The 20,989-nt window shown below is 47.3% G+C and overlaps 1 protein-coding gene across 3 annotated transcripts in view; it reads left to right on the plus strand.

Moving 5' to 3' along the window:
• The first annotated feature begins 859 nt into the window (after positions 1-859).
• Positions 860-20,989, plus strand: part of LOC147894375 (histone acetyltransferase TAP1-like) — a 114,485-nt gene continuing 94,355 nt past the window's right edge. For all 3 annotated transcript variants that reach the window (XM_087384832.1, XM_087384831.1, XM_087384833.1), the window contains exons 1-2: positions 860-1,192; positions 11,957-12,042. In XM_087384832.1, coding sequence (XP_087240958.1) covers positions 1,122-1,192; positions 11,957-12,042 — 157 coding nt within the window. In that variant the 5' untranslated portion in view covers positions 860-1,121. The remainder of the gene's footprint in view (positions 1,193-11,956; positions 12,043-20,989) is intronic.

Below are 20,989 nucleotides of genomic sequence, written 5' to 3' on the forward strand. Positions count from 1 at the left end.
GAATACAACATGGTAGTTTAAACCTCAACAAGAGTCACCCTTACAAAATCTTATTTGGAAAGATTTACTACGTAATCCTACTCTCAACATACCTGTCATCAAATTTCCAACCTAAATATGTTTAGCTACTACAAAGAATATGGTCGATGATGTGATCAAGGCCCATCCCTACCATCAACATGTTAAACCCTAAATATGTAACTTAAGCCATTGTAATGTTGCTACTACAAAGAATATGGTCAATGAGTACCTTTAGGAATTTACAAATCGAACATAGTAAATAAAAGAATCTCAAGGATGCAAAAAATTAAGGCACAAAATCCAGGTGGCTTGGGCCTCACAATAAGTTCACCTTCGCTCACTCCTCCAACACACAACAATAAGAGGTGGTAGTGTAGTGGATCAAAGTGACTTCATAGCATTGTCATCAATCCCTCCAGAATCCTCTTAAAGGGAAGTGCCTTGAATTAGAACTTTGAAAGAAAAGTGCTTGTAATACACACAAAAGTATAGAGAATTTGCCAATCTGTGAGGCTTTCAAAGAAAAAGAAAGTTGTCTTGCAGCTTGTCACGGGGGGGAAGCTCACTGCCGAGGGTATCCTAGAGCATCTGCTAACACCTTCAACTATCAACTACTAGCAGCTCAAGCAGACCTATCTAGATTGATATAAACAAGGAGGATGATGACCATCACGCCAACCTTCACGATTGTAAACTGTTCATTCATAGACAATGTGCTTGTAACGTGTTCCATGTGGACCTTGTGCCTTGTTGCCACGTATTGATGCAACTAGATAATGCTTGGGTGATAGACTGGGCTAGATATATAATAGATGGGGCTGGTTGGAACTATCCGATCATGAGAATTCTCATGCTCTCGAGAAGTTCGCAATCGATCTCTCTGCAATTCTGATTCAATCGACGTTGTAAATGCTCGAGAAGAGGGACTTTGGAGCGGTCCAAGCCAGTGCAGGGCGTGTTTTGCTGCTGCAATCGTAATCTACGTAGGCCAAATTGTAATCTCCAGGTCATGTTTTGGCTTTGACATCATAGCGAGGAAGGATTGTGAGAGCGAGGACGTGGGTGTCTTGTCACGCATTGAGAAGGGCAGTCTGGTGGCTATGGCAGCTATCCTCGGCTCTCCTGCTCATTGTTTGCCTCTCGCTCCCACCGCTTTGTGCGCGCATTTATCGTACGTGCCTCACGCACACCTCGTTCATCAAATGCTATCTCCTTTACTTTCTTCATTTTGTAGCTGCGTGTTTTTCTGCGTGTCATGTAGAACCGTTTGAAGCTCAACGTCCCCTGTCAACCACTGGAGCGTCACTCCGTTTATTATGGATTTTGTAGTAGTGTTGAATGTATACGGGTCCAATGGTTGCCAAATTGGGCTTCCTTTGCCACTAGCAGTCCCTCATAATTCCATCCCGGGTCTTTGCATTGCAATTCCTTGGGTAAATGCCATTACTGGACATTTGGGCTGATTTGCTTGGTTTTCGACAGACATAGAGAATTTTGCAGAGGGGCTAGAGTGGAGGTTTTTGTACATGTTCTTACTCTACTGATGCGAACATATAAAACCAAAACAAGGAGAGAGGATGCGCGGCAGGGGAGGGAGAGAGGGAGAGAGAGAGAGAGAGAGAAGAACCCGGATGACCACACAAGATTCTTAGAATTCAGTGAAAAAGATAATGCAAGCGTGCAGATGCACAAGCATGGACATGCCTCCCGTGAAAGAGAATACCGACAGATTGTATGATCGTCCTACCTCAGTCCTAAACTTCTTGGAATGTTGGGCACATTGGCATGTCAATTGGAACTGCCAACCCAACTCAACTCTCCGCACAGTGAAACAGCTTATATCTGAAGTAACAGGATATAGCATTTTGTTAGAGGATGTTCTCTTTATTTTCAAGAAACAAAAATCTTATGTATAAGTAAAGGACAGAGAGTTACAATAGGAAAGTAAGGATACAGCCTTTCTGCAAGGCTTAGCATTAGCTTTCGGTGCCAATAACAAAAGGGCAGCCACAATTAATTGACATGAAGGTTACTTGTCTCTTAGAAAGGACAGTGATAACATTCATCAAGTGTTGATTAGAAGCTCGCTCTGTGATTCCAGAAACCTGATGCACAAAAAGCAGGGAGTTATGCAGCGTGAGAAAAGCTTAGTATTTAGTTGTAAAATAAGGGAAAAGTATAGATTTGGAGAAGAGGGGGATGATAGCAGAAAGGAGAGGGGAAGAATGGGGAAAGAGAGAGGGAAGAAGAGAAAATTATATATATGTATGCATGTATGTGTGTGTGTGCATGTGTATTTATATAGATAGATAGATAGAGAGAGAGAGAGAGAGAGATTAATGTCTGCAAGAGGTCTCGTGGGCCTATGAGACAGTGCGAATCCAAGAAGTACCTCATACAAGCCACTGAGGGCTGAAGCAAAGGGTTCACTAAGACCCTTGCTGAGAACTGAGAATGAGAACTGAGAACTGAAAACTGAAAACTGAAAGCAAAAGCTAAAATGCTAACATGCTCAGCTAGTGAGCAAAATACAAAAGACTAGAGTAGCAAAGTAACAAAAGTGTGTCAGGCGCTCAGGGCTAGCACTCCTAGTACGTGCTCAGGTTTTATATATCCAGGTAACCTGGTGGCACTCTGATGAGATGTGAGAAGCTCTCGTATCTGTGTCTGTCGAGCTGTCTTGCGACGTGGGGGAGGGCGTGGTCTCCCCGATCTCTGGATCCAGTGGCCTACGTCAACGGTGATGCCTTTCTAGTTGTTGCCTCTGAGAAGGGATGAGATAGACTGGACCTCGATCGTGCATACTCTGGGCTCTCTCTGTGTCGCACGTGGAGAGTGTGTCACTCATCTGACCGCATCGTGGTGGACAGTCCTACTACTGATCCACGATGCTCTCATCTCATCAAGCTCCTCTCCCTCAGCTATACTGGCAACTGACTCCGATGCATAGAAGTCTATAACAAAAGTCTGTGATCTGTCAATAGTGACCTGTGGCATCAGTCCATCTGCTCTCTGGCATGTCGCATCAATGTGTCTCTTTGTCGGCACATCTCAAGCAGGTAGCGCCCAACACAGACCTGATCGTGAAAATTAACGTCCGTGGGAGGCCTCATGGGCCTATGGGACAAAGCACAACAGATAGAATGGAAACTCATACAAGCCTCAGAGGGCTGAAGAAAAGGGCGTGCTAGGGCCCTTGTTGAGTGCTATGCTAAACTATGCTATAGCTATAGATCTCAAAAACTCAAAATAGCTCAACCAACACTTGAACTGAGAGTCCTGAGCTGAATCAAAACCCAAAACCTGGCACCTTACTAACTCCCCGTTGGGCTGCAAAGATCTCTTGAATCTGCATCTGCCCAGCTGTTTCGTGCTGTGGTGGAGGGTGTGGTCTCCTTGACCTCTGTATTTGGTGGGCTATGTCAGGAGTGACTCCTCGCCTCGAGCGTTTGCCTTTGAGGACGGCAGAGATAGGTCCGACCTCAATCGGGCCACTCTCCGTGTCGTATGTGGACTCTATGCCCCTCTCTTGGTGGTATCGTGTCGACTCTCTCCACTGATCCACAACACTCGCAAGTCAACTAACTGCTACTACTCCACCTCATTGTGGTGTGGAGGCATAGAAGTCTGTGACACGTCGTTGTGCTCAGTCTACCTCCACATTTAGTGATGCTGTGCTAGCCTGTTGCTATTTGATCTATCGCAGGAGCGTGTCTCTGTGCCGTCTCATCTCAATCGGATAGAGTCCAATGCAGACCTGGTCCTGGAAACGGATCTCAGTCGTGAGAGTGGGTCAAAGCTGTGTCCCTCCTAGAAGATCGTCCTCAGATCTGGTAGTAGGTTGGGCAAACACATAAGAAATGCTCCTTTGTCTCAATCTCCCCCAGTGTGTAGAACTTGCAGATCCGATGCTCTTTGGATATACCTGCCGCTCTACCTACCTCAATCCCTACCTGATGTGATGAGACCTGCATCTGTCCGATAGCAATCCGCAATGCATGTGAGACTCCTCTGTCCTTTAGATACTGGGGTCTGATGATGAGTCTCTCCTCTGATACTTTCAAGAAGTGGTCGTGGTAGAACTGGACCTTGGTGGGGAGCTCTTGGTCCCCCCCCAAGCCCGCGATGTACGTAACTGAAGGAGGGCTAACTATATGACACGGTCAATCTCATCTCTTACTATACTGGAAGGGGGGGAGCGATCCATCTAGATAATGTGAGTGGCAAAAACCATGTGGATACGCGTGTGTACCATACTACGTCAGCCCCACTCTTTGCTAGCCGTATGGATGACTCTAGTGTAGTCTCGGTAGTCTCCAACAAGGTCAAGTCCATACTCTGTGAAGGTAAGTCACCGTCTGGAAGAGGGCATTGACCTGGAGTGGTGTCATGGCAAACTCCACTTGTACTATCTAATGGGGGACCGAGGGCTTACTTCAAATCATCCTGGAGCCCATAATCACCTGTAGCTGCTCAAAACGCCTCCACTCTGCCGCTGAAAGGTCACTCCTCTTGAAGTGCTTCGTACATGGCAATCGGTCTCAGTAGTGTGTCAAAAAGCCAGCCCTTGGTCGGTGGGTCCTGAAAATGCGCGTGAATGCACTGCCTCTCAAGTCGGGCTTGTAGGCCATCTTCTCCCGGTCGTATTGATGCCCTCTGGGCCCTGGTATGTGCCATGTAGCTTTAGTTATTGGCACTTAGGTCACCTAGTACTTTTAGTGTCTTATGACACCTAGTACTAGTAGAACCACTAGGACACTAGGTCCTAGGATTCTCTTTTATTGTACCTTGCACTTTGATTTTCATTGTAGTTGATGTGATGTACAGTTCCGTGCGTACAGATTTCGTCCATACCAACCGTACAAGACTTACAATTCTGCATTTCGGCGTCCCTACAATTTGTGACGTACAGTCATCCGTACTTTTCGTACAGTCGTCCATCCGTACTTTTCATACAGTCATCTATACATTCCGTACAGTCGTCTGTACACTGTACGGATTCCGTATTGTTTTGTACTTGCAGATTCTTTTGCAGGCTGAAGGTGTCTGGTGTACGTCATTTGTTGGCAGGATTCAGTGCCATGTGGCACATGATGAGGTGGATTGTATGGTGACTGTGTTGTTGACTGGGCAGTTGAGGTGGCAATGCTGACTGGAGTTGCAGATAAGGATGACGTGCCATTGGACACGTGTCAGATGACTTTGTAGATAAGTATGACATGGCTTATTTGCCACATGTCATAGGGTACACCAAGCCCAAGGATGACGTGATGATGATGTGTCAGTTGGGCCCCCGTGTGCTGATGTGGCATGGTGCCACATGGCCAATTTTAGACCAAGTGGAGACGGATAAGATAACCCTGTTAGTTTCTTGAGTGGTTAGGCAATGGAATATTCTAGATGCTTAGAGGATCTTTGCAGATTCCGTCTATCAATGAAGATGGAGAAGCCATGAGCCGAGAGTTTTGTCTGCAGCACAAGTCCATGGAGGTTGGTCGTATAGTGCTTAGCGGATCAAGCCGCAGATGAAGGGGCGTTGGAGTCTGCTCGTTGCTCGTTGAAGAGTCACCTTGCAAGCCTATGTTGCAGGTCGTAGTTGAGGTGCCGCCTGGGGTTTTTTTAACACACCTCTACTATCAAGTGTAGAGAGAGGTAGGGAGTCTTGTGGACTTTCGGATGTGACTCGTTTCACGATCAAGTTACTAGAATTGAGTGATGTAATTAAAATGTGTTGGGAATGGTCAAGACCCCATTGATGAAGGACTAAGGTCTAGGGTAAATGGGACCAAGGAACGAGTCTAGGAGATTGGGAAATCTTGGGAGAGCTATAGAGAGGGGTGGGGGGGATATAAAAATTTGGGATCAAGGTGCTTGTCGATGATGATTGCAATGAATGGAGCTCCATTATTAAAAACCACTTGCATCCTGTCTCTCCCTCTGCACCTTGTTGTTGTCCTATGTAGTGTAGTAGTATTGTTAATCAATTAAAACTAAATAACTTGTTTCATTTTTTGTGGGTTCACTTGGACCACGTGAGGTTACAAAGTGAGAGAGATGGGAAAAGTGTAATAGTTGTGCATGGAGAGTATGATTCATTATAAGATCCATGAGAATCATGAAAGAAGTAAGCGGGCTTAGGGAATATGTCAATGGGGCATGAAGGATAGCCTAGTAGTAATCTAGAACGTCTTTAGAAATTATAGATGGAGACAGATGGGAAAAGTGTAACATTTGTGCATGGAGAGGCTGGGTCATTGGAAGAGCCATGAGAATGATGCAAGGAGTAAGCAGGGTTAGGGAATATGTTAGTGGGGGTTGAAGGATAGGCTAGTAGTAAACTAGCACATCTTTAGAGCAGATCAAACTCCACAAAAGCAAAGAGGCCCTGCTTCAATACACAATTTGCTACTAATACCAGTCCCCTTGGATGTATCATCTATTTTCACATTAATATGTATGACACAACCTCATAAGTCTGTTTAGAGAGAAGTATTATAAGAACCACAAAGGTAGCTTACATTTTCTTTCAGCTCATGGCCACATAAATGAATGCTTATGGATCAACATTCTATTCACATTTTAGTAGCCTCAGATACTCCCAACAATAGAAGATGGGCAAGCCTCTACCACATGGAAAAGGATATGTACCAATATATATTTCATATTCAAAGCCTAACTATTTTGAGTAAAAGGAAAAAAATCCCACTATCTTAATGAAGCCAATGTAAATGCAACAAAGTAATCACATGCTTGCATGCTTTGTCTCTAGTCTTTCATCAATGTGTAGATTCTAGATACGCTCTCAGCCTAAGGCCCTTTCGTCTACATTAAACTAATTTAATTTTTTGTACTGATGTATAGCCATCGCACAATCATGGGTCAGCCTCCACATTCTAATTATGTAGATTTGTAGATTATCCATCAACATGAGGCTCTTTCATTGCCTTTAGATTCTAGAGATTTATGCTAGAGTGCATTGTCCATGAATTTGAGTTTCACCACCACCACCTGCGATAAGAAAATCAATCCTCATCACTCATGAGGAAATTCAAGCATCAATTCGGTCCTACCATAGTGCAATTGATATTGTCAATTCTTGCCATAGAGAAGATTGGGAACAATAATGTTCTAGTGTGCATGCATGATTACTTCCATCCAATATCCTTGAGGTGACTTTGTGGACAAAAAGAATTTCTTTATGTCATTTCAACATTGATTAAAAAATAAGTTTGCCAATAGATAGAAGTGCAAATGGAGCTCAAGTTAGAAAGTTCTTACAAATACAACATTGGTCGACATCATTGGCATCCTCTTTTCTATACTGTGACTGATTGCATTGTACGATTCAGGATTGGTATCCACACATAGTATTGTGAAGGCTGTCTACTATCTCATAATAATGATGCATTATTACCACATAATCAAATTTTCCATAGCACCTCCATGCAATAAGCCTTATCACCTACTACCACATCATCAATCCATACAACCAAGGCTAATTCAAGCTACCTTAACTTATGGTCCCTCTTAGCACAGCCTTAGTCTATCTTAAGCCAAACTCACCTTAACTCTACTTCATTTACTATATAGCTCACTAACTATAAGAACCTAACCATGATTGACCTAGCCTAGGATCACTTTAGTTATATACTTGAACTAGACTAAAGCCTTCACTACCACTTCAATTGAGCACACAAAGTAGAAGTTTTTGTATGCCTTCTAAAGCTTTTACTTTTACAGGTGATTGTTCTTCAAATGCTATTTAGCAAACTCTAATAAAGATAAAGATTAAGAAGGCATTCTCGCATTCTCCCCACCATCATCGTTTGAATCATAAATGGTGCTGCCTCATGCTCTGCTCGGTGCCCTCTCTCTTAGTTTGGTGCTACGTCTTGTGTTCTTCAAGGCGTGGTTACTCGACTTTTGTCTCTCCACCTTAGTCTACTTCTCATCAGAACCCTCGACCCACGAGGTCTAGGACTACTGCTACTACTGCTGCCTACGTGGACACTGGGCCTTATCCGCTTGGGGCTGCCATTGTTCTACTCTAGTTGAGGTAACATGACCTTGGAAGGGTCAGTCAACATTTTTCTTTAGAGGACCGTACTTATATTATAGTTTATTGTGCTTTATTTATATGGTCAAAGGAGTCAATGTCAAGGTCCTTGGTGTGGTTGATTTGGCACTGACTAGGTGGTTCGAAGGCTAGAAGTCTAAGTGCACCAAATTATGGAAAGTGGCTAGGGGCAATTGGATTAAAAGTATCCCAAGAGAGTGGTAAATGGTACGTTTAGTATGGTCTCAAGATTGTGACATGTGGCAGGAATCATCTAGGGAACTGAGGGCTCTGGAAAAGCATGCAGGAGGCAAATTGAACGTAAGATCTTTTGGGCTTGCTTACCTGAGGTTGGCTGGGTGGATACATAATGTGCCATCACCCGTGAGTCAAATAGTTTCATATGAAGCTTCCTGCTCCTTTGTGGCAGTAAAATTCCGAAGCAGATGCCTACGACTCATTTCGAATGCACAACGATCACCCGCGTAATTCTTTTTCTTTGTGGAAGCTTTCGTTTTTTCTAAAGTTCGTGATAAGGTCTTAAGACGTTCTAATCAGTGGAGACGTGGAAACATATAAAGAGCCTTAGATAAGGTGTATTTTTCCAAGGTTCTTCTAAGGTGCCTTGGCCAAGGTTGACTGGCATTTTTATCAGCTTTTTAATCTTGTTATAACCTCAAAGGAGAGGTTTCTATTGATAGTTTCTTTCCTTTATTTCTTGGGCCTTTAATGGCTCAAGGGTTTTTAATTAGTAAGATTTCATTACTCTTTAAGCTTGAGAAGTCTATTGAGGACTTCGGTTATTTTTGGGCGTTAATGCTCAAAGAGTATTATGGCAAGTTGGTTTGCACATGGCAAACCCTCATTCATCTCTTGATAATTATTGCCATATTTTAATGGGAGAAAACTTGATCCAGAGAGTACAATTTACGCTCACTCTTTTACCTTGTTTACAAACTCATCCTTGGTTTTGATGATGTCTCAATAGCAAAATATTTATTTGGGTTTGGAGAGGTCAATATTAGAGTGACATAATTTTTTGATTCTAATTAACTTTGTATCCTCATGCACATGATATCTCTCTTGTAAGGATTAGACACTGCCATGTCACGATAAATGACATTGGTAAGACCTTCCTATATAATCATATACTGATGTATGTATATGATAGGTAGTGACATTGATGTTTTAGGATGTATTATACTCATAGAGTCATCTATCAACACACTATCCACAGCTCGTGGCATGCTACCTACAAGTTGTAGCGCCATCATATGCTGCCAAGAAGCCTCAGAAGATAGAGCAGGTCAAAGAACACAGACTTGACTTTTTGGTCCAAAAATCAATGCGTTGACTTGTTTTTGTCAACATTGACTTTTGATCGACCTAGTCAAAGATCAACGTTGACTTTTCGACCAGTCAACGCCAACAAGGTCGATCAATTTGCCCTAAAAGCCTATATAAGGCCAGTCCATTGGTGTCATTCTTCATCCAAGTCTTCTAGTGCTCTAGCTCTCACAAGCAATAGCTCCATGGATCAGGATCAAGGCATGGAAGTCTGCAACAGCCTAGCAGCCCCTTCCAGCCCTTCTTTTGCTAGTCCTCAGACCGGTTCAGTCCGGTGCAACAATTTCTAGTTCTATTTTGCAGTGTGGGTTCTGCCTCCATACAATATTCGTTTCTTTACAGATGTATTCAGCCCTCTGGGCCATATATTGTTCAATATCTATTTTTCCTCTTCGAAGGCCCGCTATATTCTCTCCCTCTGATTTTCACACTCACTCCACAGTTCCACTTGTGTTTTAAGTGCATCATTCTTTATTATAAGGTGGCAAATGCTTAATGGACACAAATAGTAATCATTAATCAGGTGGTAAAATTTGATAATTATTGACACACTACTCCACCCACGAAGACAAAATGGTGGATTTTTACGATAAGACCTCAATAATTATTTTGTTTTAGAGTTGGTTGGTTTCTCTTTCATTTTAATCCATTTTTTGAACTCATTCTCAGTATCCTTGTCACTATTGCTGATCAAAACAGTAGTAGGAATACTTCAAGCTTGAAGTGAATAAGATTCTTTAACTCCTCGTATATGTACAATATTTCATCTTCTGGGCTGGTAGAGTCTGACAAGGCCTCATGCCAAGTCAAGGCTACACCTTCAAGAAAATCAAGCAAAATCTCCATCCTATTCTTCATGGACCATCCAAAAAGCCGGCATCCTCCAAAAAAATCCCGAAGATAAGACTCTGGGTCTTTCCCTTGTGTCACTCGAAACACTAGAATCTTCACCATGATGAAACAAAAAAAGGAAGCCGCAAGATCGAAAGAATATTCCCACAGAGCCTTACTATACCAAGACCAACTTATTTTGTACAACCACTTGTTTAAAAGCCTCCATAACGTGATTCTCAACCAAATAAGGGATCAACCAGTATTTGTGAAAACATTGTGTATACATGCAGTCAAGATCACCCTTTTTACAATTGGAAGTGCACATAATAGCTTAAAGATATTGTATTGCTCATCATTTGCATAGCAAAAGAAGTTGAAATCATTGAGAATTACCACTCCACTGTTATAGTCAAAAACCACCCAAAGACCCAACTCTTCTTCACACCAGGCTGCCAATGCATGAATGAAACACCAATCTATCATTGTGTTTGATGGCACTGTCGATTCACCAATATATTCAAGAGTGCAAACATAAAGGATATGATCATGATGACCGTGCGAATAGCTTTCGCATCACCTTCAAAATCTTCTAGTTCTCTTGAATGGGTTGCAATCTCTTCTAATGAAGTTCTTCTAGGCATCCTCTTTATCACATAGGAAGAGGGAGTAATCCAGTGTTGGTGTGTGAGTACCCTTGATGTTCTCTTGCCATAAATGGATATATTTGAAGGAATATCCTTGGGAGGGTTTATTATGTTGTAATAAGGACCCAACACTATTTGTTCTTATAAGAGATATCACTCAACACATAGATAGGAAAAGTACAAATAATAAACAATCTTCGTGTCATAAAATAAACCAGTCTCTTGTAGTACTATGAGTTGAGGTTGTGGTTTCACAACTATGTGATTGCTTCTGGTTTGTAGCAGCCCGTGCATGCCACCGGTTTCAGCTACAAATAGTTGGTCAACCAGATCACTTATGAAGGTTGCCCTGGTGTTGTATAGCCACAACTTAGGGTCTAGGATCATGGGTAGGGTTTGAAATAATCCTACAGCAGTTCGTGATGCTGCTCACTCTGAAACAGGCCAGCAATTAGTTGAAATACTGAATGGAGTAAGCGATAAATGATGAGCCCTAGGTGGTGATGTCAGCAGTGAGTTTGGATGATTACAAGCAACAGCTTTGCAGGCAACAAAACTAGTGATCCAAAGCGGTAATAGATAGGCACAAAAGCAGCAATCAATAAGGGCGAAGGTAGCAAGAGGTATAACGATTTCTGTTTCCCAATTACCAGAACTTTATAGGTGGGAAGCTTGCTTTGAGGTAAAAGCTGGTTTTAGCTTCAAAAGCTATGATTGATCTTAGGGCCTTTGTTTTGAGTCTTTAGGCTAAATGTAATGGTTATCTTTGCTGAAAAGATAACTAAAATGTCAATTTATTTGCTTCATTGCCTTTCTTTTCCTTTTGTCCATTTCATAAAACTATTCCTTTATTTTCTGGAAATAGAATACTTAAGAACTCCTATCTAGGAGGGAATTGATAAGAATCCTTCTTTTTATTGTTGAACCTCATGTATGACAATCCCATTTAGCTTATTGTTGCATTCAACATCTGGAGTTGGAATGTGAGAATAATTGATTGTCTCTTTTATGTGCAACAGCCTCATAAATTCATGTCTGATCTTGTACTGTGCAGATTTCAGCATCATCTTGGCTTCCAGCAAAATGCAGCCATTGCTTATCCTGCACATTACTGCTTAGAGAGTTCAAATCAGATGCCAGGTTTTTATCTTTCTGTCCAGATCCATCCTGTATTCAAGCACAACACAAATTTTAAGTACTTTGACAAACTACAATTACTTTGAAAAATCAAAAGTACAATGAGTCCCATTAATACACCTCAAGTTTTTATTCTTCCCAATCATATAAGTATCAATTTCATGCTTTGGGAATAGCCTAAAAGGCTTTACAAGGCTTAGAGCATAAATGCTTTGGGAATAGCCTAAAAGGCTTTACAAGGCTTAGAGCATAAATGTGAAAAAAAATAAGGATTTACAATGATCTCTGAATACAAATTTGAAGTCTGTCATATATAAGTGCAAAATGCTCTGTCAACTCCCGCAACTGATATAAGTGTAAAATGCTCTGTCAACTTCCACAACTGTAATCTGTCATGTCCACTGATACAACTTTCAATCATCTTGAATGCTTAGTTTTTTTGTTGTGGGAGTGCAGAAAAATGAAGTTACGCTTTGTTGAGTACTTTATTATGTATTAACAGATCTTACAGCAGGCTTGTTAATTTGGTTAGTTACTATACTCGAGTAGACATCTATATGTATGACGTCAAAGAAATGTATTGCTCACTCGGTTGTAGGCTGGTGTGGACATTAGTGCAAGTTATGTTGGTGATAAGCCTGGTAAAAGATAGGCCTACTCTTGGACACTGCTTTCTGGCTGCCATGACTGTTCATCCTTTGTTAGTCCTTTAGATCTGATAAGGTACTCATTGTATACCTTTTTGCGAATTACTCTATCTGTGAAACTCACAATGCGCTCGGGAATAAGGGGATGTGGCCCTCCTCATCCATAGATGGAAACTCTAGGAGAATTTGCACATGTGGGCAATGCGCTCGGGAATAAGGGGATGTGGCCCTCCTCATCCATAGATGGCAACTCTAGGAGAATTTACACATGCTGGCTCACATGTATACAAAAACACATCGTGGATCTTGGAGGTGTACAGTGCCAAGTGGTGTCCCGGCTCAGTGCTGCACCAACAAACGGCTCCCCAAGTGATCGGTCCTAGCTCGGGTGTAGCCCTAGCTAAGATCCCCATGATTCCCTTCCAACCCATTTGCGCGTGCGAGCAGCTCCAAAGGCAATGCTTCAGGGACTCCTCCTCTAGAAGACACATCTGGCAGTGCCCCTCCTGCCCCATCTGTCTCAACCAGCTACCAACTGGAAGCCCCTTGTGTGCCACCATCCAAAGGAAGTAGGAGATCTTCCTCGGATGCCAACTAGCCCAAAGAGTCTTCCAGAAAGTGCGAAGAAAGACCAAGGATATCCCCTGGGCATACCACCTATATGCCTGTGTGGGTAGCCCATGCTGGAGAGCCCCAAGAGCACGCCAATCCGTGCGTGCACTGTAAGAAAAGAAGGGGGTAGGGTTCTCTGAGGTTTCCGACGGTGCCCAAAGCCACTCCCCTGGGTCCCACTCCACCTCTGACAAGGAACGGCCCTCCCATATCCAGAGTCTCCAATCCTGGTCGTGCGTAATCAGGGGATCTATATGCCAAGTCTTCCCTTGCAGCCCTACAATGCGAAGGCGCTGCCAGGGAAGCTGGGGGTCGATCACGGCCTCTCTGCTCTGTAGGCGACTGTCATCAGTGACGGAGAAGAAATGTACCGAAGAATCTGAGAAGAGGCCTGCCTACCACCAAAGGAGTGCCTCGTGGAGTGAACTGTCCTAGCCACCTCTCATCTCCCGGGAAGAGCTATCCGGTGCCTACGGGGATCCTCCAACCTGCAGGGATGGCAGCATCAATCTCCGCTCGCCGAGCCTGGATCCCACGTGCCGTACCTACTGCTGCTGCCAGCTCGCCTGGGCTCATCCGACTATAGACGTTTCTCCAAACTCGGAATGAGCGCGCGGGCCCATGCGCCCAGAGCGCCCAAGGGATATGGGATCTCTCTCCAAGCTGACGACCTGTATCATCTGTCACCTGGCTGCTCCAGATCAAGGGCTGTCTGTCTGTCTCCTCTCGGCAGCTAGGGGGAACCTGGGAAAGGCTGTGTCGCAACTTCCTCCAGACCGAAATGAGGCTACGGAGGAAGGGGGAACGGGGCTGAGTCAAAGGAGCTGAAGTGAAGATCCATCGAATAGAAGGCTGCCAAACACCCCCTCTCTGGGGAGTACACCCACTGAGACCATGCTGTAGCAAGAGCTTCCACGTCTGTCCTCCTAGGGTCAGACCGCGGATGACTAGCTTGCCAAGAAGTGCCTGACTCTGCAGCTCTGGATCTATGATGCCAAGGCCGCCCTCTGCCTGGGGGAGAATGACCGTCTGCCAGGCGACCCTAGCTCTGGTGGTGCCGGAACCGTCTGAACCAGACCATAGGAAGTTCCGCACCAGTCTCCTCAGCTGGGCTACACAAGACCTCGAAAAACACCAACAAGAGGCCACATACCAAGCAGTGGCAAGAAGGACCTGGTTGACCACAAGGGCCCTGCTTGCTAAGGAAAGTCGAGCCGTGCTCCAGAAAGCAAGCTTCCGTCGTATGGAGGCTAGGACTGGCAAGAACTGCTGAGCCGGTGTGATGTCCAGGCCTACCTGGAATCCCAGGTAATGTGTCGTCTGTCCTCTGGGGATCCAGCGAAACCCCAAGAAAATACCCCACTGTGAGCTGGCTCCCGGATCTGTAAGAAAACCAATTGACTTATGCCAGTTGATTTTCGCCCCAGCTGCAAGGCAAAAAATCTCTAGGGATAGTCTCACTGGCTCCAGTGACTCGACATCATCCTGCACATATAGGACTGTGTCGTCTGCATACTCGGAGTCCAGCAGCTCAGCATCCTCTCGAATAGGGAGACGCATCCCGCGAAGACCAGTGGTACGAGATCGAAGGAAGTGTGTCATGGCCTCCGCAAAAAATAGGAAGAGGTAAGGTGCTAATGGACAGCCCTGACGCACCGAGCGCTCGAGTGTGAATCTCTCCCCCATCCTGCCGCTAATGATAACCCGACTGGAGGCCAATCTGTAAAGGCTTGCAACACCTCTGATCCACTCGTCCGGGAAACCGAACCGAGCGAGTGTACCTTCCAAGAAGGACCAGTCTACCCTGTCGTACGCCTTCTCAAAGTTGAGAAGGAGTATGGCAAGGTGCTGACCACTGTGCCGGGCCCATTCCGTCGCCTCTGAGAAAGTGAAGATGTTGTCCAAGATGCTGCGATCTTGGATAAAACCAGTCTGGGTGTCATGAATCAAGTCGTGTAGCAGGAGGCGGATGCAACTGCTGATCATCTTGGCGAGGATTTTGTAGGCGGTCGGGAGGAGGGTGATTGGGCGCCGCTGTCTGATCTCCTGGCGGTCCCCCCCTTTGGGGATGAGGCAAATCAGGCCTGTCGCAAGGCTCTCTGGCATCTGCCCACTGGAGAAGATGTGCTGGAAGGCTGCGAGCAAGGGTCGGTGGATCTGCTCCCAAAAGGTGGTGAAGAAAGCTCTAGAGAGGCCATCCTCACCTGGGCATTTCTGCCCATCAATAGCACTCACCGCATCCTGCATCTCCGCAACAGTGAAAGGTGCGAGAAGGGTGTTGCTCATGCTGGGTTGCACGAGTCTCGGTGTAGATCTCCACACCTCCTCCCTGCAAATGCGGCCATGAGGGTCTGGGGGCTCCTGCTGGAATAATGATCTGTAGAAGTCTGTCGCCAAGTCCCGGACCTCATCTGGATCTGTCTTGACACTACCATCCTGCGTCCTAAGAGAACGGAGCTGCTCCCCTGCCGACCTCTGTCCATGAGTCCTGAAGAACTCTCTGCACATCCTGTCGCCTTTCCTAGCCCAGAAGGACTTGGAAGCATGAAATGAAAACTCTGAGCGACGCTGGGTGATCTCCTCTAGCATGGCTCGGGCCCGAACCTTCTGCTGTCTGAGCTCCTCAGAGCCTGGAGAAGACTGCTGCATCCTCTGAATCGAGGTGAGATCACGTCTGAGACCCCTCTCCCGTGCCCAACACCGCTGTCTGCTGACCTGAATCGCCTCCTGCTGGCAAATGCGGCTAGACTCAGCAAGCGCCTGAGCTACCTGTGCTGCCATATCCCTGGTGGGGTCCCACTCCTGCTCCCAAAGGTCCACTATCCTGCTGTGAACCGCTGCTCTGGTGTAGATGGAATCTGGGATCCGGCATGAATGTGGAGGTGAGGACTGAGAGGCCGAGTCCAGGACTAGGATGACTGGGGCATGGTCTGAGAGTGTCGTCCCTGGAACCACTCCTGACTCTCCTCCTCTGCCAAGCGCCCGATCACTAACATAGAAACGGTCCAGCCGCTCAGGAGTCTGCCTCCCTCCCTCCTGTAGCCCCAAGAGAAGTCCAGACTCCTAGGCCATCTGCGAAAGGACGGCTCCCTCCAGCTATCCCGACCTCCCACTGCAAAGAGGAAGGAGTCCCAATCTGCTTGCTCTGCCTGAGCTATACCGAGGAACTCTGGGCCCCTTCCCTGCTGATCCTCTAAGGTCTCAAGGTTGTTGAAGCCCCCTCCTACAATCCAAGAGTCCATCTCTGGCAACAGGTCTGTCAAGGATCTCCAAAAAACCGATCTACGTCTGAGATCAGTCGGTGCGTAGATATTGAGGATACCGATGCGGGATCCCTCAATATGCAGGCCCACCCAAAGCGCACGTCCTGGGATCAAAGTGGCAAAACCAAACACATGCTGAACTAGAGAAGCGTCAATGGAGGTGCAGACACCCCCGCTTCTCCCCTGCTCGCCAATCGAAGGTTCCCAGTAGGTGTGGGAGCGTCCTGTGAGGACCTTCCCACAAATACTGGTCTGTGATGCCGAAAGCTTGTGTTCCTATAGTAGGAGCACATCTACCTTTCCCACCAAAGCTGGCTGGAGCTCCTGTCTGAGCACCATCTTCTGGGGCCACGGGTGCCTGATGAGTGGAACCCGTTAACGTTCCAAGAGATAATGCGTAGACTCATGAGGAGGGAAGGTGGGCCACAAACAACTGTCTGTTTGCGGTCGAAGTCGAAGTGGTCGAAGGATGTCCTGTGTGGAGACGAAGGTGCTTCTGTGAAGGTTTCGAAGGAGAGGTCGGATCATCGGACCCATCCTCTAGAACCTTAAGCAGAGGGGAAAGGCCCTTCGTCCCGTGGTGGTAAGCTCTCTCTATCCAGCTCGACGCCTCTGCCAAGGAAATGCTGTAGAAGCCCGCAACCTCTGAGGTCCTCCAGGGGCGAAGCCCTTCCGCGTAGGCCCACTCCAGCGGTGGCCTAATAATGACCAGGAGTCGGAAACGTTTGGCGCTGTGGCGCCAACGCAGACGAACATCACCCTCCTGCCACTGCTGCTGAAGAAGCTCCGTTGCTCTGCTACCAATCCAGTCCTGCACCTGCTCCTGGGTCTGGTCACGTATCGTCTCCCAAACATTTTCATTTGTCCATTGCTCACTCCCTTCACTGGAGATAGTGAAGGAATAGCTAGGACCATCGTGCGGAGCCAGAATGGACACCTTACCCTCCGCCCCCTTGCGGAGGAAGAAGATGCTGATGTCTAGGCATGCAGGAAAGGAGCCAATACCCGCTGCATCCAAGTAGTCCCAAGGACCTGCTCGGTAGAACTCCAATGGAAGAGCTCTAGGAGCAGCCCTTGGGCTTGGGGACGAGGATGAGGAGTCTGAACCGGAGGGAGGGGTGCTGGCCACCTGTGGGGAAGGGCCTCTCCCCGCCGTCGGGCCCGGAGGGATGGACAAGGGTGAGGTCTGTGCTGGCTTCGGGGCTGCAGGTGGTGCAGGTGGAGGAGGGGGAGATTCCTTCTGTATCATGCTCGAGGAAGAGAGTGGCGCGGAAACCACTGGTGCGGGGGGGGAACCTGGAGGGGGTGGGGGTCGGAGAATCGAGGAGGAGGGGGGAGGGGGAGGAGGGCGGGATGAGGGCTGAGGGGGAGGCTGGCTGACCTTCTCCTTTCCCTTCTCCTTCCCCTTACCGGGCTGCTGATGAGTAGGGATCATCTGAGGGGCTCTTGCTGTGGCTGGGAAGGTTTTTTGGGGCCTGCTTTGTTGCCCTTCCGTTTTCGTTTGACTTCCGTCCAGCCTTCCCCTTCGGGAGGGGCTGTCGCTGACTGGAGCGGTGTATCCTGAGCTGCCTGACTGGGGGTCTTCTGAGGTTTCGTACCCGTGAAGCGAGGACATGAGCAAGCCTGGTGCCCGAAGTCGTGGCATCTCAGACACTGGTTTGGGCGACCAGTGACCAGAATGCGCTGCGTCACTGCGTCACCACACGTGTGTCTGTCTCTATCTCGAACTCCGAGGGGATGCTCTGTGGATTAAGGACTGCCACTTTGACACGTGGCACCCCTTGGGCTGCCGCCGCATCAATGTAGGTGTCCTGCATAGGCCAACCAAAGTGCGCCCCCAGGTCCTTGATGATCGGGCGAAGCTCGATTGCGAGACCTGGGAAGATAAGGGTAACTGGGTGTCGAGGAATACGAAAGCGGGCGTCGAAGTCCGCTACACTGAAGCCCCTGTACCAAGGGACCATGAGAATGATCTTCCCACCCACAGAAGTAGGGGATCGTCGGACCATGTCGCTCGCAGCCTGTGCTGAGGAGAGCTTAAGCCAGAAAATGCCACGTCCCATGAGTGCAACCTCCTCAATGTGACTGTCCTCGAGGTAGAGGGTGGACTGCAACCAGTCCCTGATGTCTGCTCGTGAAGGGGAGTAGCCAATGATCCTCCCATAAACTGATGTCTGGGAGAAGTCCGTGGCGGCCTACTTCACCAAGGAGACCTGGTGCTCTGTCAATGTGATGTGATAGGCTGATGGAGGGGGGGGGTCCGTCTGGGCCACCGGTTCCGGGCACGTAGCCGCCATATCGCTTGACTAACTGCGAACTCCCAAGGTGGGGAAGGAAAAGGAAAGGAAGGGGGGAGGAATGGGAAGCGAAGCGGGGGAGGTGAGGTGAGGTGAGGTGAGGGTGGGGTGAGGTGAGTTATAAAAAATAAATTTATTTAAAAAAAAAAAACGGGTGAGGTGAGGTGAGGGAAAAAAAAAAAAAGTGAGGTGAGGTGAGGTGAAGGTGAGGTGAGGCGAGGGTGGGGTGAGGTGAGTGGAGTGGAAATAGGTGAGGTGAGTGGAAAGGGGGTGGGGGCGTGGAGCGGAGCGGGTGAGGCGGGTGGGTTAGGTGAGCGGAGCGGAGAGGAGGAGAAGCAAGGCGGAGAGGGGGCGGCTGGCTGTGCGGCTTGCTAGCGGAGGGAGAGGGAGGGGCCGCGCAGAAAGCGAGGGGGGGTAGACGGGGCACGACGGGGAGGGAGGGAGCTCGCAGGAGCGGAAACGACCTCGATTCATGTCCGATCACCTTCATCTTCCATTTCAGGATGATCCTAACATGAGGGCTCCTGCAAATGGCTGCTGTCTTTGAATTCTGCATGTACTCTTCTTAGGCCACGAATGCTTTACAACTCCCCCCGCCCCCACCACAAACACACACACACACACACACACACAAACCACTCATCCTCCCTCCTGCGAGGAAAGAGCTTTCTATTAATGCTTGAAAAAAGCATACAAATCAGTCAACCATGGGTTGCTGATTGTGAAAGAAATGATAGAGAAAAGAACTGGTTGTCAACCAGCATGTTTTTAGAGAATCCAGCTCATTGCTTAGGGAATCTCTAAAATAGGGGCTAGCAACTAGGGTGAAGGACTATACATCCAGAAAATACCTCTCTCTCATGAGTACATAGAAGACACTACAGGCCAAGCCTTGCAAAAACACGCGTGCTTTGCAATGGTCCTCTGAGATCCTAATGTCCCATGCTGCCATATGGTGCGTAGGGTGTAGATGATGTCTGAGATCCTGATGTCCCCTGCTGCCATATGGCGCGCAGGGTGTAGATGATGTCTTGCCAGATGGCAACTAGGGTGGTTGCCGGGGGAACCTGGTGGCCTCCCATAACAAAACTATAATGGGCAGCCCAGATGTTCCAAGCAGTGATGTTGGACACCGTCCCTCACAGCTATCCTTTGACAATGGCATAGGGTGCTGTTGCGGGAAGGAGGCATCATGTCCTATGCCTCTATCTAGTAGACCTACTGACCTTGAATGTGTAAGCTGAAGAGCCTGGATCTACGGAGAAGGCATGCCTCCCCTCTGTTAGCCAAGCATCCATCCCCCCAGTGAAATCCCACTACATCCTCTGTGTCCTGGCAACAATCTGGAGGGGTGCCATCCAGATCCAGGGCAGCTCCAAAGACAGTGCATATCTCTATCCACACAATGGTGGCATCTACAATCTACGTCTATCTGCTCCAGACTTCTCCAGTTGGACCAATGGAAAAACCTCCATGAGGGCCACCATCCAGATGAAGTTCCGTGGCCTGCGACTGGTCCATAAGCGTGACTAAAATAGGAGATAACCTCCCAGGGAATTTGTTGCTCAAACTAGTGCCACTGTCTTGAGGGAGTCCAGGCATAGCCTCCAATTGAAGGTGATGACCGATTCGTGCCATGTACACGAAGAAGGGCACCTCCTCCACCTTGTCTGAGTGCCCTACATGTGCAAGCCAAGACCCCTCTCCTGGATCCCATTGCACCACCTCACGAAGAGGCCTCGCACAACCAAAGACACCATTGTGACCCTTCTTGCCTTGCCAAGACTGGAATTGGGTCGACTAAAACTAGGTCAATGGTCCAATCCTTGCCTAGATGTCCCACTACCTTGATCATCTACACTCAAGCATATCTAGGGCCCCCAATCTGGAGTTCGCCATCAGTCTTGGGCTGAACTAGGTCTCTGAATCCCACTATGAACTTTCTAGAACAGATGAATGATCCAAGGGATTTATGCAAAAACTATATCCTAAGGGGCACCTTTGTCCTAGGAAACTGCCCATACCATGGAGGGGGGGGGGGGGGGCACTGAGGCTTTGTGCAAACCCACCCACCAAGACTCTAGGATCGCAGAGTCGATCTCCATCATCCAAATACTTGCCCGCCTTAGAT

This window comes from Dipteris shenzhenensis, chromosome 14 (genome assembly GCF_047967505.1).
Source record: "Dipteris shenzhenensis isolate YYH24624 ecotype China chromosome 14, Dip_SZ_1.0, whole genome shotgun sequence".
Taxonomy (NCBI): domain Eukaryota; kingdom Viridiplantae; phylum Streptophyta; class Polypodiopsida; order Gleicheniales; family Dipteridaceae; genus Dipteris; species Dipteris shenzhenensis.